A 19,095-nucleotide genomic window follows, 5' to 3' on the forward strand; every position below is an offset into this window, starting at 1 on the left:
TTTCCACAGCTAGAACAGCTGCACACAGCTCAAGTCTGGGGACAGAGATATCAGGTCGTGGAGCTAGTTTAGCCTTACCAAACATGAAGCCAACTTCTACATTACCGCTCATATTGGTAACCCTGATGTAAGCAACAGCTGCAATAGCACTTGTGGAAGCATCACAGAAGACACACATCTCTTTGCCTTGTGTTTGACAGAAAGAGATAGTAGCATATGTGTGGGAAATTTTTACATACTCAAGCTCTTTTAATGAATATCTCCAAACCTTCCATTCCTTATATTTCTCATCAGGCACATGTGCATCCCAGTCACAAGACCCTGTGGTAAGGGCTCAGTATTCCCTGAAGGACGACAGGTGCAGCAAGCCCAAGTGGGTCAAACAAACTGTTAATCGTTGACAGAACACGTCTGGTGTAAGGTCTCACCTGGTCTGCAACCTGGAAAATGAACATATCCTCAGACAAATCCCAGCTCACCCCCAAACTTCTGTGAACTGGTGGGAGGCCAGTGCTCAGATAGATTCTTTAACTCATTTGCAAGGTCCTCTGGAGGAAATGCTTTCATGACTTCCACTTTGTTGGAGGCAATCTTGTGAAGATGTAGATTAGACAGAGCCAGCATTTTCTGGGTGGCCTTGAGCAGCTTGATGGCTTTCTCTTCTGTGGGGAGCGAAGTAAGGCCATCATCCAAATAAAAGTTCCTTTCCACAAAGTGCCTTGCCCCTCTGGTCCATAGTCTTTTTCACCTGAGAAGGCAGCTCTCCTGTGCCCATATATGGCAACTGCTGGTGACGGGCCATTACCAAAAACATGTACTCGCATCTGGTACTCCAGTACCTTGTTGTTTAAGTCGTTGTTGTCATACCAAAAGAAGCGTGGAAAGTTCTGATGCTCTTTTGTGACCACGAAGGAATGGAACATTTGCTGAATATCAGCCATCACTGCCACGCGTTCCTTCCTGAACCACAGTAGAACCCCCAAGAGACTACATTAGGGCCAGTAAGGAGGACATCAGTAAGGTGGATGGTACACCCCGAACATTGGCAGATACCAGCACTCTTCATCATTCTGTAATCGTGGTGCCAATTCTGCATGCCCATTCTCAAGTATCTTATGCATAAAATCAACAAAGTGCTCCTTTACCTCAGGGTGTTTTTTAAGCTTGCGAGTCAGTAAAGTGAGCCGGTTGCTGGCCTGAGCCTTGTTATTAGGGAGGCGTTGCCGTGGGCTACGGAACAGAAGTGGGGCAACCCAGCTATTTGACTCATCCTGATGGAACTCTCTTTCCATAATCTTCAGGAAGGCAAGGTCATCCATAGAGGGAGCTGGTTTGTCGTCATTCTTTGTGTTGCAGAAAACTGATTCGCCTATGGGACATTCATCATGTATGGACAAGCTTCTCTGTTTAAGGTTCAGGGTGGAGGATCTCTGAGGCTCATCATGACGGTTGAAACAGTCCTTCACATGCATATTGTTTGGACATGGACTCATGTAGCTGGGACGCACATTTCCTAAAATATGAGTTTTAAAAACATCCACTGACGAAGGCTTGTGAGCTCCATTAAGGCATACATCTCCAACTATCACCCACCTGGTTAATAGACGGTTAATAGATGCCTGTGTCTCATATGACCTTGTTATTTGTACACACTGTGACTATACAAATCACAACATATAAATAGGAAAATGTTTGCGTTATTTTGTCACTTATTGGGAGCAGTATGCTAGCTGGAGCCATTTACTTCCGGTCTTTTTGCTAAGCTAGGCTAGCGGTGGGTGCGTCAGACAGAGTTACGGCACGCACGGAGATGAAAAGGGTATGTATGGACTTATCTAACTCTGGGGGATACGGTGAATAAGCTAAAGTCCCCAAAAGTCGGAGTGTTCCTTTAAGAGCAGGCGAATCCAATTTCAATAGCTTAATTCTATCATAGCTTACATTGACAAAACTTTTAAACAAATTTTTTTTAGAGGAAAAAAAAATTCAAATTTAAAACTCACTATTTTGCCAGTGTCTTTTTTAAATTTTCTTTATAGCCCTGAATTTTCAAAAAGGCTACACTTAACTAACTTAAGTTTAGGAATAAGAGTAGAATTATGTAATTCTTAGAATTTTGACAGACTAAAGACTAAAATGTTACTCTGAGCGGCTTTATACATTCGGCCCCTGATATAGATTTCTCCCAATAAATTTAGTCTGATAAACACAGCAAATTAATTCAGTTAAACTGTTTCATGAATCATGATTCGACTAGTACACAAAATCTGCTAAAAAAAAGAGTTAATTTTCATTACTTTTTTGGACAAAATTGTTTGTCAAAATATAACATATATAACCATATAGCTAATGTAAGAGCCTAAATGACCTTATTTCATAAATAGATAGCAGCTGTAAAACAAGTATCCATTTCATCTTCTCTCAGTGATGTGTTTTTCAGAATCCATATTATGAGAGGAATCGCCTCTTTAAATATACATAGAAAAACAATTGAGCCATTTTTCCATAAATAATTAGTGTTTACTACTACTGGTTCATTAGCAATGCTGAATACAATGTTAAATGTACAATGCATCACCTCTAAACAGCGAGACTAAAAACAAGTTGTTTGTGATATGAATGATATTTGATAGACTATTGTTGCCATTGTTTCACAAATGCCTCACATGTACAATGAAAATATTGAAACCAGAAAGAACCAAAACACATCCCTTCATAAATCATAGTGGTTTATGGCGACACTCTAGTTTTCTGAACTATTATTCTTCTGTATGAGATGACCATGCACTGCTTGAGCGATGACACTGACACGAGTATTTTCACATTGTTGCTTTACTGTTCAGTTCATCTTGTATACAGTAACACTCAGTGTTTACTGCGCATGTGCAACACAACAGAGGATCAATACGGGTGTCGGAAGAACAAAACATGCAACTCTTACAATGCAATTCACAACCATTTAAACCGGTTCCCCTTATCAAACAATCAAACTTCAATACTAATTTTAGATTCAATTACTGTAGTAAAGGTTATTCCATCTTTTGCTTATTAACAAGTTATGGAAGTGAACTTTGCTCGCTTAGACACATTCAGGCAATGCTTTTTCTTATGTCGCTGTAGATTAGACAATATGGTGAAACTTCTCCCACATGAAGAGCACTGGTGCGGTTTCTCTCCAGTATGAATTCTCTCATGATCTTTCAGGTTTCCTGACCGAGAGAAACTCTTTTCACAGTGTGAACACTTGTACGGTTTCTCTCCAGTATGAACTCTCTGGTGTCTTATTAATGTGCCTGATTTAATAAAGGTCTTTCCACAGTCAAAGCACACATAAGGTCTCACACCAGTATGAATACTCTCATGCTCTTTTAAAGATCCAAGATGTGAAAAACTCTTTCCACATACAGAACAGACGTGAGGCTTTACACCAGTATGAACTTTAAGGTGTTCTCTTAAGCCGTATTCAAAAACAAATGTTTTATCACACTGATCACAGCTGAATGGCTTCACTCCAGAGTGACGGCGCAGATGATCTTTGAGAGAGCGTTTGTAAGTGAAACTCTTTCCACACTGAGTGCAGGTGAAAGTTTTTTCTCCGGTGTGAATTCTCATGTGGTCATTTAAGTGTCCTTTATGAATGAAACTCATTCCACACTGAGAGCATGTATAAGGCTTTTCTCCAGTGTGAATAATCATGTGTGTGTTCAGCTTTGATTTATATAGGAAACTCTTTCCACACTCAAAACAGGTTAAAGATCCTTCGACTCCAGATTTTCCAGCTTGTTTCTGTGTGAAATTCTCTTCAGTCTTTGAAACGACTGCATTTCCATCTTCATTTGTGAAATAATGAGGTTTTTGAAACTGATGCAGTTTGTCTTCATTCACTTCCATCAGGTCTAAAATAAACAAATTCACATAATTTAATAAAAGGATACATGAGAAACAAAAATAAGCATTATTCAAAATCTCAATTTAGCACATATCCCGTTTACTCCTGAGTCTACTAGTATCTAGTTTTAGATGTTATTATTGTTATATGTCAATTTTCATCTTAATGTTCCTCATCAGTCATTAAAGAGAATGAAGGAAAACACCAACCTATTTGTTCCTCTGTATCTTCATCTGTTATTCTGCAGGGTTCTTCCTTAATCTCCATCTTTACAATAGTATGTCCGTAGTTTCTCCTGGAGTAATTCCTCCTGCTTGCTTCTTCTTCTCCTGTGGGAAGATGGGAATATTCCCCAGCATTTAAACTCTCATGAACGGCTGTGGGAGCTTCACTGACTGAAGGAGTGAATTGTGGTCGTTGTTGCTCATTTAGCAGATGATCATCACACTTACAATCACTCGAGATTATCCAGGTGTAAAACGTCGTTTAGAAACAATGCAATGATTACTGAATTTACACTTTGGCCTTCATATCAAGCCCATAAGTGTAAATTCAGTGATCATGGAATTTGGCTGTTAAGTGGTGATGCACAATTATTGTCATTCATTGCATCTTGCATTGAGTGTAGAATTTATGTTACAAAGAAACAAACTTGTGCGAAATGAGTGACTTAAGTAATTAACACATTTCCTTGAGTAGCCATGTGTAAGTCCGTCTAATTCGATCCAATGGCGGTATCGATTAGAGGTGAAGGTCACATGCGCGTTCCGTCTCTTCCAATGGCAAAGGGATTTTTAATTAAATGCAATACATTCTATCTTATGTATTAACTCGTTTCATCTGACTCCATAAAATGAAAGTGTTTTTCAATGATATCTGTGCATCATTAAATATACGTTAATGTTTGACTATTCCTTTTAACTCCAATGAAAATAAAGTCAAAGTCTGTTAGAATAATCAAATATAACAATTTATTATGTCAGGTAAATGTATTATAACAATTCCATAATCAACTGAAAGATAATCAATGCAAATCATCAAATGTTCTAGAACAAAGAGGAAAATCTTTTACCCGACATGAAATACATGAATGCTGAGTCTCGGCGACTCAGCCTCCACGGGCCGATCTGAGATACAGAAAAGGCCACGATCCCTTGCTACATTCCATTAAATAGCCAGACCTCATTTCATATGTAAAACTAGAGTTTAGTGGAAATTTACTGTATTCCCCCACCACTACTGGGGGTAGGAAGTTTTACCATCTGCTCAGAACAGTGGAAATTAGCATTCATGAATTTACACCTTTTGGGAGTGCCTAGAGACCACATTCCTTTGTGTGCCAGTTATTCCTAAACTCTTAAAACCCTTATTTCCTTTTGTTTTACTTATTTGGAAATGAGACATATGTACCAGCCACCCTGAGACCTTTAAAATGATACTAAACACAATAATCATTCACATTAAAAAGAAATAAAAAAGAAAGAAAGAAACTTTTAAAACATTTTATTTGTTACTTTTAAATATTCAAATCTCTCTATATCCATCACATTTTTTATTTATAATACTTGTACCATCTAACTTAAATGAAGTCAAGATTTATAATAAAATAAACAACATCAATATCACAGAGTCCAGAGGGTAAATATAATAACAACATTGAAAGTTTGAATCTCAAAATGATCTATTATGGTGAAAGTCAACAGCTGTGTCACCTATAAGATGTTATTTCTAAATCTACTTAATTATTCCAAATCAAACATGTTTGGGAGCTATATAAATAAATGTATATATATCAACCAAGATAACAAGAAATTCAAGCAACCGAAGCAATGACACACATCCGAGTCTAGGAGAAGAAGAGAAGTGAGCGAGGGAAGGGAACATAAACATGATAAGCAGTGGTGGCCTTAAGCATCTGGGGGCCCGTTTAAATAACTAATATGGGGCCCTACCCACATAAAACATAAACATAATAGAGCAGAAAAAGCAAGGATTCCTGTTGGTTTGCATCAATGGTATATTATTTTATTACATGCACTTTCAGCTTCATGAACAGGCAGCTCAATATAGAAATAATACAACCTTATTTGATTAAAACTATACAGTTATACAGCGTTTTACGTTGGAATAAGCCTCGCCCTTTCACGCAGGGTAACTTCACTTTTGGTAGACTGAATAAAGCTTTTCTTTTGTTGTCCGATATCTTTCGTTTTTCAGCACCACTGGCATATGTACGTTTCATTTCCTCTTAAAATTATTTTTCTGCTCAAAATAGCATTTTAACCTAACGGCAAAAAAGGCAAAGGTATAAATACATAAACTACCGATATTATACTTCAGATCGCTTAAGCCGTTCGCGGGAGTGGTAAACGTCGCCATGGTAACCACGAGTTCGTCCAATCAGAGACGTCAGTGTTTTGCAAATAACAAGGTTGATTTCGTAGCTTGTGGCTTTTAAAGGAGCAGAAACTTTCATTTCCCAACCTCGTAGCTCGTGGTCAATCTACCTTGGATGGTTTAGACATTATGGCTGAAAATAAATATTCTATGGAGAAAATTAATGGGATTTTGCTGGTCTGTTGGGGCCCCCTTGGAGGGCGGGGCCCGTTTCAATTGAAATGGGTGAAACATAGGTAAGGCCGCCTCTGATGATAAGTGGAACACAGCCGTTCATTCAGCTCTAAATCTGCCGTTTTACAGACTGTGAGTACATTCATTTTATCATTTATTAAGAGAAATCTAAATGACTCTTAAAAGATTCGGTTCATTTTAGTGAATCTTCTGGACAAGGTAATCCATCAGCCGGAAACTGAAGCTTCCCTTGGGGCCGCCTGTTACGCTGAGGTTGAAGCAAGGAGGAAGCAGGATCCAAATGCAGCACGCTTTATTCAATACACTCAAAACTACACTAAGACTAAGGAACAGGACTCGGGAACAGCACAACCAACATCAATGTAACAACTACGGATGGCTGACGCGAATTAGACGTTCCGAAGCTTTGCGAGATCCCGAAGCGCAGATGATTCGAAACACTGATCCGAAGCATGATTCAAAACACCCACGTCACGTGACTACGGCTAAATGAAGCTTCTGAGTGTTTCATCAGGTGGAGTGCTCCGCCGAGTCAGGGTTTGATTGACAGGTCGGTCGGGAAAGATCAAACTATCACACACAGTATAAAAGTGAAGTCAACGCATTTTCACATCATGGGTTTTTGTGAAAGGAGTTTGGTTTTGAGGTAGTGGATTTTTGGTGATATAGTGACATTTATAGTGCGATTTGTTTAGTTATATTTAGGCTTCCATTTAAATGTACACATTGACTGAGAGACAGAGTACATAGTGACACATTAATAGATGCATAGATAGAAATATATATAGACAGATAGATTATTAGATATATACATGGATTAATAGATAGATACATACAATAGATAGATAGATAGCCTAGATAGATAGATAGATAGATATATTATTAGATATATACAATAGATTTTCATTTTCATTCAGAGCCACAAATGACAACATCAGGCCCATCATCATCATCATCAACACCAGTAGAAACACAGGACAGTTTATTAGAACATTTTGATAATCGTATCCGTGAAACCCAGATGATACACAATGCTACAGCTAACGCCACAGTAGAAGTGAAAAAATACCTCAACGATGCGTTTTTGCCCAGAACTCATGATCCCCTAACTTACTGGAAAGAGAGAGCAGTAATCTTTCCTCATTTGTATGTCCTTGCTAAAAAAATATCTTTGCATGCCAGCAACAAGTGTCTCGTGAGAGAATTTTTTCAAAGGCTGGAGAAATTATCTGTAAAAAAAAGAAGTAGGCTAAGTCCTTCGACAGCAGAGAAATTGATATTTTTGAATAAAAATCTATAAGAAAGTGAGACATTGTGGCTTGATTTCTTTTATTCATTTTTCATGACCAAAATAACATTATGCAATGTGAAGAGACTACAGGTTACAAGCTTCATATACTAGAAACATACAATAAAAATACAAATAAAAAAAAAACAGTTTTTTATTGGCTCATTGTCTTAAAAATCAAAGTTGTTTCAGATCAACACCTGCAAGTGACCACTAGGTGTCACCGTGGAGACGGGTGTTGGATTGATTCGAAGCCTCGAAACAATATGGCACGTTTGCTTCAACTGTTTTATTGCTTCACGAAGCCTCGATCTGCCCATCACTAGTAACAACGACAAGAACTCACAAGCTCTGAACTAAAACACAGGGTTTAAATACAAGGGCAAACAAGCTAAACAAGATAGCAAGGGGGCGTGGCTAATCTGAAACACCTGGGGAGACTAATAAACATAACAGGGAACTGCTAAACATGAAAAGACAGGGGAACACAGACTGACATCACACCACCATTGTAGCAGACCATCACCTGCTGTTAGCATTCCATTGACTCCCATTCATTTTGGCGCCACTTTGACAGCGTATAACTTTACATCGGAGGCGTTTAAAGACTCCATTTGTCCATTATTTATTTTTAAAGAAACATGACAATGTATAAAAGGCTCCATTGCCTTGTATCTTACGTTATGTACGTTGCTCACGTCACATCTACGTCGTCAAGCTCAGTTTGAGGCTGCGCAGTATGCTAAGCCATCAGGAAGTGAGTGTTTCTAATTGGCTTCACTTTTTTCTCCGTTGAAATCTATGGGGTCGCTGTGTCCATTTCTTTTACTGTCTATGAACATAAACATGAGAAGTGGAACACAGCCGTTCATTCAGCTCTAAATCTGCCGTTTTTCAGACTGTGAGTACATTCATTTTATCATTTATTAAGAGAAATCTAAATGACTCTTAAAAGATTCGGTTCATTTTAGTGAATCCAACCAGCCGAAGTGTTTAATTTAATAAATCCGAATCAGATCTTGAATCCGAAATTGAGGCACTTTCATTATGTTTGACTAGAAGTGAGGGAGGGAAGAGTCGCCACCGTTCACAGTGGGCCGGAGCCAGACAGCAACATAGTGTCGGCCCAGATGTGGTACACCTGGAGTCCACACGGCCTATATGTGGTACACCCGGAGTCCACACGGCCCATATGTGGTACACCTGGAGTCCACACGGCCCATATGTGGTACACCCGGAGTCCACATGGCTCAGATGTGGGCCGACACTATGTTGCTGTCCGGGGAATCATAAGAAAACCACTATAACACTCTCAATACAAAACGGCAACAGCATCTCTCTTCCACATCAGCATGCACGCTGTATTTCAAAGGACGCTTTTCTCTCGTCCGCCAATCCTCTGAGAACATGTTCAATAAAGGCAGAGCTGCAGAGAGAGAGAGAGGGATAGAAAAGACGAGAGAGACGCACACACGCATACACATCCCCACACACAGGCTCAGACTTAACTTGTGGGTTTACCTTATTGATTAGATGTGCACTCAATGAAATGTGTTAATTACTTAAGTCACTCAATTAGCACAAGTTTGTTTCCCTTTCGAAAGGGAACTCGCACTGCGTCGATGATGCTATTGGGGAATGCCCTTCACGTGAACCGGTTTCTGAAAGCTTATCCAATCACGGCAATTGTATTGACCGGCGACAGCCTTATGATGTCATTACTAGTGCGACCCAGAAGTATAAAAGGGGCGCCTAGAGAACATGCCATCCTCTTTTCGTCTTCAGGGACTGTTTTGTTTGTAGCTTCATCCAGAAAACTTTAAAAAGCTAAATCTATGGCTTTTTAAAAAACGTTTACACTTGATGACACACACACACACACACGTGTGCATTTAATGTTTGGGCTTAGAGCAAGCACGGTCAGTTCTTGGGGGAACTGCTTGTGCCAATTGTGAGTTTTTTCCCTTGAGAAAACTCTGCGCTCGTCCGGCCCTCTTCTCAAAGAAGAGGAACAGACATCTGTGCCAGGCGATTCAGGTCCCACTCGTGCTGAGGCACAGCAGAGACTAGAATCGTGGGGTTTCAGAGGAAGCTCGCTGAGAGGTGTAAGAGAGTTGTTCTCTCTCACACCCCTCTGAGGCTTGCGAGATTGAGCTGCTGGATGGCGATGTGTTGTCACTAATATCCTCTGATCCGGCAGCGAGTGCTCTGCTGACAGCCCTAGAAAGCTGGAGATGGTTGATGAGGCGAACCTTCACAGCTACCCTGCCCCACGCATGTTGAGTTGTTGAGTCTTATGTAAAACGCTTCGGCGAGACTTTGCTGCCGTAGGAGCGCGTGAGGGGAGAGACCGCTCGTGCTTCCATTTCTATACGATCTATACAATGAGATTGAAGAGGCATGAAATAAACCGTGTTCAGCGCGCATCCATCGCTATCACCAAGCAAACTACGCTGATGTTGAGGGGATGCACCAACATGGGTATGTGTCGGTGCGCCATTTGACAAAAAGTTCACGAACAATCTCGCGGGTCTCGTCAGTTGGAAAGGCACTGACACTAAGTGCTCAGGCCCTGCCTTTTTAAACAAACATCTGCAATCGCATAACACTGCAGTCCAAATCTGCACACTCCTCACCCCAGGCACTTCTTGTATCAGCTCTGAGACTGGACCTGTGATGAGTGATTCCTTCAAGTTTGTAGGTCTGGCATCAGGTTTGGTGGTAAGTGTGTTTTTTCGAGCTCGTGATAGGCCTCCATGTTGCGAAAGTCGTTTAGGCCATCGCTCTACGGGGAGCAGGTTGAGCTCTGTAGGTCTCCTCCCTTTACAAGAGTTTTTAGTAAGGTTGTACAGTAGACCTCGGTTCACTGTTAGAAAGTATTAGAGGTGTGTTAGATAAGGATTTTATAGGATATGTAAAAATGGGGCCCTGAAGTTCCCATAAATAGCTTGGCTCTGGATACCTTTCCCATAGGATTCCTCTTAGAGTTGTCAGGCTTATATAGTGGGTAGTGCCATCTGTAGTAGTGAACAGGTTGGCTTTATTATACGGAAAATTTCTGGTGAGGCCACCGTTCATCCGAGCATCAAACAGACATTTCTGCGTGAGATGCCTTCCTCCCTATCGTGGGTTTTTCTACCGAGGCCATCGCTCTGTCAAGCTCCAGATATAAATACAAAACAAAGCATTGGCCCTCATCGGGCCACCTTATACTAGAGCAGCAGTTCTCCTCTCACTTTAGAGAGTCATTTTGAGATGATAGCTCTGAACTTCAGACAGGACACCTTGATATCTGGTTTAGGCTTAGTATCTAGGAATTGTTGTGCTGGTCTACTTGGCATTCTTGTCTCAAGCCTCTCAGTATCTGAGTGAAGGTTCCTTAGACCATCAGGAGATTTTATTCCTGTAAATCTAGTCTTTTTCCTAGTACTGGCCTTCTCTTACTACAAGAGTCTTTAGCCAAGGCCCGCTTTTTTACATTAGCTGTAAAAACGCTAGTGGTGTAACAGGGTAGATAGCAGCATAGGTAGCAGGGTATCTTCAAAAAGCCTCCCATGCAGATATCTCATTGGCGTTGTCAGGTTTTTCTCCCTAGAGTGTAAGAAGCAGTGTGCTCAGGCCTCAGTATCATAGCATTCAGTATAGTAGCCGGTGTATCCAGCAAGCCCTTTTCCTCTCAGCCCCTTGAATAAAGAATTCAAGTCATAAGGTTGAATGCCGTAGGCCACTTACAGAGGCCCCCATTCCCTTGGGTTTAGTAGAGAATATAGAATCTGTCTTACAAGATTTTAGGGCTGGACACTGATACATCCTTCAGGGTCATGCGGTAGTGCTCCCAATGTTAGGGTCATTAATTAGAGTACTTTTCTACCCATAGCTCGTATATTATCACCCTTCACCACCCAGGCTCAGGTAGACAGATTAGTCACTCCCTCCTATTGGGATGGTTGAGTATGCTCCCTTAGAGCCAAAGCAGTGCCCGGGCTGACGCCCGTGACATTTAAAGCTGTAGGCTTTACTGTTGGCCTTATTGATAGTACGGTAGCGTAAGATACTTGTTTAAATGGTGGATAGCACTTCTGCTGAGTACTCTGCCTTTTGGCAATGTTAAATAAGTATGACTATTAGTTTTATTATGATGTCATTTACTGTGTATATATATGACTGTTTTTAGGCCAGGTGGTAAATGCTGCCATTCTTCTCGAATACTGCTGCTCTTCAAAGAACAGTCATCAATCAGGTAACGCACACAGAAAGAGTTTTTGTTTGAATAACCTTCAGTTTCCCAAGTTATCTTGTATTTTATTCAGTTAGTGCAACGGCCAGAAAGCACTTTGACTTGCTTTGATTATTTCCATCCTTGTTGCTGTCCAACAAACAAAATTGCTTTGTAATGTTACATTTTTATTATTATTATATGTCATGTTGCATCACTCTAACCTGTGCTTAAACAATTAGAACTGTACAATGTATTTTGAGAAAATGTGTCTTAATAATTTTTTTTATTTTAATCACAGGATCCTCCGATCCCAGCCCCAACCTTTCATCTGAAGGACTGCGGCAATGAGGCCCTTTGAACCAACAGTGGCAGTTTCCACATGATGAGATCTCACTGATGTTAGCCTGCAGTTCTGTATGGAAGTAAAATAATCCCAAATGTTTTTGAAACAAAAAGCCTGTTGAATTGTACTACTTGAAAAAAATATGCATTGCATTAACCCTGCTTGTATTTTAATGCATTGTATTTTTAGGGCTTGTATTTTTATAGGCTGAAATTTAGCATGGTTGAATATTTAAGCTGTGAATATTTCAAATCAAATCATTTCAAACACATTTTCATTAGTAAAATTTCAATAATCCATATTCACCTTTCATATTTCATTTCCCAAATATTCAAACTGATTAAAAATACAACCTATAATATTCAACAGGCGGTTTTCGGTCCATTTTATTTCGCTTTGCAAATTCGCTTCCACAAATTCAGTGGTTCAAATTCGACAGTAAATTCAACGTTGACATCCAGGAGCTGCAGGAAAAGCAGTAGATTACCGAGCATAATCTCCATCTGCTGTTAGTCGACCTCACCAGCAGGGGGTGCAAGCGCGTGTTGTTGACGAAGACCAGAGCAACAGTTAGTGCAAGCCATTCATTCATAAAAACTCAGCATGCATTATGTTTTTTGTGACGATTATCTGGGTCAGTATATATGCGGAAAAGATGATAAAGGCACAAAAGCTGTTTTTATGTTTCATTCATTGTTACTTTCCCTGTGTAGCCTTATGTTATCAGCCTTTTCTACAGTGAATGGGATTATAATCTGTTTCCCTCAATACATCATCATACTCAAAGATTCCCCGAATTCCGTCAGGACAAAGCGCTTAACGTAGCTTAATGGACTACAGTGATATAAAAGACCAAACTCGCACCTTATTTGGAAAGTATGTATTGTACATGTACTGCATTAGATTAAACTGGGAAGTAGCACTTTCATATTGTTGTTCTATATTGTTAGTTTAACTAGTCGCTTTGGATAAAAGTGCCAGCTAAAAGACTAAATGTAAAATTGGGTTGACATTCGCACATTTAGGGACCGTCTCTAAAGTAACAAGTCCTATAGGCCTAAACGTTTCTAACTTCAATAGCAAACTTCAATCTATTTGAATAAATTGCGCATTATGCCTGAGCCTGACACCTACATGAACACTTTACAGTTGGTTTTATGACTGTAAGTCGTTCTTTTCAAATGGTATTTAAGTTAGAAACGTGTATACCAATGTCGTATGTAACTTTAGAGACGGTCCCTAAATGTGCGAATGTCCAATGTCAAACCAAATTTATGCCAGTATATCACTGGGAAACGCTCAGCATTAAACTTTGCGCGTTAAATTCATATTCTGAGTCCATCTGCTAGCCTGCGAGTTTGGTCTTTTATGTCCATTAAGTTACGTTAAGCGTTTTATATGTCCAGCAGGGGAATCCTGACATATTGAGGGAAACCAAACCCTAGTACTGCATGCAGCACATCGCTGCAATATAAGGTTAAGGCAACTAAACAACCAAGAGAAATATGTCAAATGTAACACTGGATCTGTACATCCGCATCGGGGGAATAACATTATCGTTCATGGTAGAGAAAGATGCATGTAACTTAGGCTACACAGGAAAAGTAATCGTGAACACACTGAATTTCACATAAAACAGACGTCATAATAATCACAAATACACTTACATTTTTGCAAATAAGTTTTTATGAATGAATGGCTTGCACTAACTGTTGCTCTGGTCTTCGTCAACAACACGCGCTTGCACCCCCTGCTGGTGTGGTCGACTAACAGCAGATGGAGATAATGCTCGGTAATCTACTACTTTTCCTGCAGCTCCTGGATGTCAATGTTGAATTTACTGTCGAATTTGAACCACTGAATTTGTGGAAGCGAATTTGCAAAGCGAAATAAAATGGACCGAAAACCGCCTGTTGAATATTATAGGTTGTATTTTTAATCAGTTTGAATATTTGGGATATGAAATATGAAAGGTGAATATGGATTATTGAAATTTTACTAATGAAAATGTGTTTGAAATGATTTGATTTGAAATATTCACAGCTTAAATATTCAACCATGCTAAATTTCAGCCTATAAAATTCAAGCCCTAAAAATACAATGCATTAAAATACAAGCAGGGTTAATGCAATGCATATTTTTTTCAAGTAGTACAATTCAACAGGCTTTTTGTTTCAAAAACATTTGGGATTATTTTACTTCCATAGTTCTGACTCTATCACACAAATACAGTTGTGGTCAAAAGTTTACATGACATTGTAGAATCTGAAAAATCTTTCAAAATAGCAAAATAAGAGGGAGTTGTTTTCCAAGTACTGCCCCGATGAAGCTTCCACTTAACATACGTTTACATACTGTTTATTTATCTTTAATAATAAGTTTAATTCTTAATTCTGTGTCGTTACCTGGGTGATCGACACTGTTTTTTGTTTGTATGTTGTGTCACTTGTTTTGTGTCACTTGTTTGTCCTGAGCAGTTAAACCATTGACATAATAAATACATACAACCTTTATTTTTTTTACCAGGAAAGAAGACTCACTGAGATTAAAATCTCTTTTTCGGGAGTGTCCTGGCCAAGATAGGCAGCTAAGTTTACATAGACAATTTACATCAAAGTTACAACATAAACAAATCTCATTACATAAATAAAAATATAAAAATACATCTGGTTACAAACATTTACACACAATTAATTTACTCTGATGATTATCTAATGAATATTTAAATTGACCACAAGATGCTAAATATTTTAACTTCATCTCAGTCTGGAGAAATTTAGAAACATAGACGCCCTATTGGCCGCTTTGGAACGTTGCTGCGATACATCAACGCCCTTTTGCTGAGGGCAAGACTGTACTGTAATCACATGTCATGCAAGTAAACGGTGAGCTGTGTTTTTTCTGGATACATTTTTTTTACATTTATCAACCGATTTCAGTGGTTTGTACGTGGTGTACACAAAGTTCATTCTCTAGTTATTTAAAATCTCAATAGTTAGACTTATAAAATATATTTTTTAATAAGGAATTGTCAAAGCTCAGGCTTGTCATGTATCTGGCTTTTTATTCTTGGATAAGAATTGTGAAGACCCCAATACTGAGATATAATTTATTTTTCACATTCAATTAAATAAAGTTTTCTTATTGTGGAAAAATCATTTTCTGTGATTGGCCCGAATTTAGCAATAAAGATAATTGATGGATCCTTTATGGTAATACATATGATATGGTACAATACAGTGCAATGCAAATAGTAAATATAAGATAAAGTGAGAAGTAATAGTAAATAGTTTAGTCAATAAAATAAACAAACAGTATACAGCAAATAAAATAGTAATGAATAGTATAATTATATAATATAAGTACATAATATAATAATACAAATATTGATAATAGCATATAGTTTATGTATAATACTATGATAATAGCAATGGAATAATAAATATATATTACAGTATATAGACACTAAAAAATAATAAGTTAAATAGTGACTATGAATAGTACAATAATGTAACAGCATAGCCTGTAATAGATTGATAATCACAAGTGGTATAATATAATAATAAGAACAGCAAATACAATGTAATATCAATTGCAGAATATTATAGACAATATGAAAAAAATATGAAACATTATAATATTGATCATTAAACTGACATTTAACAAAACGATTTGTGTCATTTTATTGTATGTAGGCCTACATACAGTGAAGAGAATAAAATGATTCATATATTTTAAAATATTCCTACATATAGGCTATATATATAATAATGTCACAACCCTGTCTCTTTTTGTGAGACCAAAGATCGCCCGTTAGATATACACAAGACCAATTATATCTCATATTTAACCACTTAGATTAGAGACATCAGAGCCAGCGGCAAACGTCAGAAGCACTAGCCGAGGTGAGGCTGTTCCAGGCGGGGAACATGAGCGCTGAGCGCCCGGTGATCGCCTGGATCTCACACATTTTAAAATAGGCGCTATCTTTATAAATAAACCACAGATAGATTTGAGCTTTAAACAACTACATTGTCAACTGAAAAACTAGTATTTTTAAATTCCGCGGCCTTTCTCCTCTGAACGTTACTATACTGATTATATCATGACGAAATACAACCAGAAACAAATTTTCAGTCTTGCTTGTGAAGGATAATTCCTCGAGACCTGTTTTCAATTGTGTGGCGATTTGTACAGCCCCAAGCAGCACACGAAACAGACATTTTTCTCAATTCTCTTTATGAGAAGTATGGGAAAGTTGCCCTCCGCAGTATGGCGGCGCCGTTGATGTACGCTCCAGCGGCCAATAGGGTGTCAATGTATTTATGTCTATGAGTTAAACTGCCCACTGTTCTTAAGAAAAATCCAGGTCCTGTAAATTTTTTGGTTTTCCAGCATATATTGAATATTTAAAAGGTCCCATTCCAAAAGTGACTATGATGTTGAGATCTATCTATTCACACCGAGGACAACTGAGGGACCCACACACAACTAAAGGGTGAAAGATAAGTGAAGTTAAAGAGAGCTGAACTTAGCTGGACGATGACATCACTGTTTTCTCCAGAGCGGCTGTATAGATAAATTAACTAAATTAATAACTTAATGATTTTTACAATGGAAATTAACCATCACTGAACTGGAGTAAGAGTAGAATTATGTCATTCTTAGAATTTTAACTGTATCTTCAATGAAAATAATGAAAGTTTTCTGAACTATTATTCTTGTTCCATCTGTATGAGATGACCATGCACTGCTTGAGCGATGACACTGACACGAATATTTTCACATTGTTGCTTTACTGTTCAGTTCATCTTGTATACAGTAACACTCAGTGTTTACTGCGCATGTGCAACACAACAGAGGATCAATACGGGTGTCGGAAGAACAAAACATGCAACACTTACAATGCAGTTCACAACCATTTAAACCGGTTCCCCTTGTCAAACAATCAAACTTCAATACTAATTTTAGATTAAATTACTGTATTAAATGTAATTCCATCTTTTGCTTATTTACAAGTTATGGAAGTGAACTTTGCTCACTTAAACACCTTCGGGCAATGCTTTTTCTTATGTTTCTGTAGAGTAAATGAATGGCTGAAACTCTTCCCACATGAAGAGCACTGGTGCGGTTTCTCTCCAGTATGAACTCTCTCATGAGCTTTCAGGTTTCCTGACAGAGAGAAACTCTTTCCACAGTGTGAACACTTGAACGGTTTCTCTCCAGTGTGAACTCTCTGGTGTGATTTTAAGTTGCTGGATGAAGTGCAGGTCTTTCCACAGTCAAAGCACATATAAGGTCTCACACCAGTATGAATACGCTCATGCGCTTTTAAAGATCCAAGATGTGAAAAACTCTTTCCACAAGCATAACAAAAGTGAGTTTTCACAGCAGAATGAACTTTAAGGTGTTCTCTTAAGCCTGATTCAAAAACAAATGTTTTATCACACTGATCACAGCTGAATGATCTCACTCCAGAGTGACATCGCAGATGATAGTTGAGAGAGACTTTCTGACTGAAACTCATTCCACACTGAGAGCATGTGAACGGTTTTTCTCCAGTGTGAATCATCATGTGTGTCTTAAGGTGTCCTTTTTGACTGAAAATCTTTCCACACTGAGAGCATGTGAATGGTTTTTCTCCAGTGTGAATTTTCATGTGTTGGTTAAGGTTTGATTTAACTATGAAACTCTTTCCACACTGAGTGCATGTATAAGGCCTTTCTCCAGTGTGAATCATCATGTGTGTGTTCAGCTTTGATTTAGATACGAAACTCTTTCCACACTCAGAACAGGTTAAAGATCCTTCGACTCCAGATTTTCCAGCTTGTTTCTGTGTGAAATTCTCTTCAGTCTTTGAAACGACTGCATTTCCATCTTCATTTGTGAAATAATGTGTTTTTTGAAACTGATGCTGTTTGTCTTCATTCACTTCCATCAGATCTAAAATAAACAAATGAAATTCCCATAATTCAATTAAAGGAGAAATGAGAAACAAAAATAAACATTGTTCAAAGTTTCAATGTAGCACAAATCCCGTTTACTCCTGAGTCTACTAGTATCTAGTTTTAGATGTTATTGTTATATGTCAGTTTTCATCTTAATGTTCCTCATCAGTCATTAAAGAGAATGAAGGAAAACACCAACCTATTTGTTCCTCTGTATCTTCATCTTTTATTCTGCAGGGTTCTTCCTTAATCTCCATCTTTACAATAGTATGTCCGTAGTTTCTCCTGGAGTAATTCCTCCTGCTTGCTTCTTCTTCTCCTGTGGGAAGATGGGAATATTCCCCAGCATTTAAACTCTCATGAACGGCTGTGGGAGCTTCACTGACTGAAGGAGTGAATTGTGGTCGTTGTTGCTCATTTAGCAGATGATCATCACACTTACAATCACTCGAGATTATCCAGGTGCAAATCGTCGTTTAGAAACAATTCAATGATTACTGAATTTACACTTTGGCCTTCATATCAAGCTCAAAGTGTAAATTCAGTGATCATGGAATTTGGCTGTTAAGTGGTGATGCACAATTATTGTCATTCATTGCATTTCAGTGTAGAATTTATGTTGCAAAGAAAAAAAAAACTTGTGCGAATTGAGTTACTTAAGTAATTAACCAATTTCCTTGAGTAGCCATGTGATCAATATAAGGTAAACCCACATTTTAAGTCTGAGCCTGTGTGTGGGGATGTGTATGCGTGTGTATGTGGGTCTCTCTCGTCTTTTCTATCCCTCTCTCTCTCTCTCTCTCTCTCTCTCTCTCT

At 38.5% G+C, this 19,095-nt stretch overlaps 2 protein-coding genes across 2 annotated transcripts in view; both read right to left on the minus strand.

Annotated features, from left to right (window-relative positions):
- Positions 1-19,095, minus strand: part of LOC130073047 (gastrula zinc finger protein XlCGF57.1-like) — a 754,620-nt gene that overhangs the window by 91,052 nt on the left and 644,473 nt on the right. The gene's annotated exons all lie outside the window — the stretch shown is intronic.
- Positions 3,049-18,834, minus strand: LOC130073129 (gastrula zinc finger protein XlCGF7.1-like). Its single transcript, XM_056238560.1, has 3 exons — positions 18,479-18,834; positions 4,093-4,212; positions 3,049-3,875 (listed from the first exon to the last, which is right to left on the minus strand). The coding sequence occupies exons 1-3, from the start codon at positions 18,534-18,536 to the stop codon at positions 3,049-3,051; spliced, it is 1,005 nt and encodes a 334-aa protein (XP_056094535.1). The 5' UTR covers positions 18,537-18,834.

This window comes from Rhinichthys klamathensis, unplaced genomic scaffold, assembly GCF_029890125.1.
Source record: "Rhinichthys klamathensis goyatoka isolate OS25496 unplaced genomic scaffold, OSU_Roscu_1.1 h1tg000523l_1, whole genome shotgun sequence".
Taxonomy (NCBI): domain Eukaryota; kingdom Metazoa; phylum Chordata; class Actinopteri; order Cypriniformes; family Leuciscidae; genus Rhinichthys; species Rhinichthys klamathensis.

Coding starts and splice junctions, on each gene's coding strand:
- LOC130073129 (XM_056238560.1), bottom strand. CDS start 18,536: ATGGAGATTAAGGAAGAACCCTGCAGAATAAAAGATGAAGATACAGAG. Junction 4,213..18,478: donor AGATACAGAGGAACAAATAG/GTTGGTGTTTTC, acceptor CCACAGGAGAAG/AAGAAGCAAGCAGGAGGAAT. Junction 3,876..4,092: donor AGAGGAACAAATAGGTTGGT/GTTTTCCTTCAT, acceptor AAGTGAATGAAG/ACAAACTGCATCAGTTTCAA.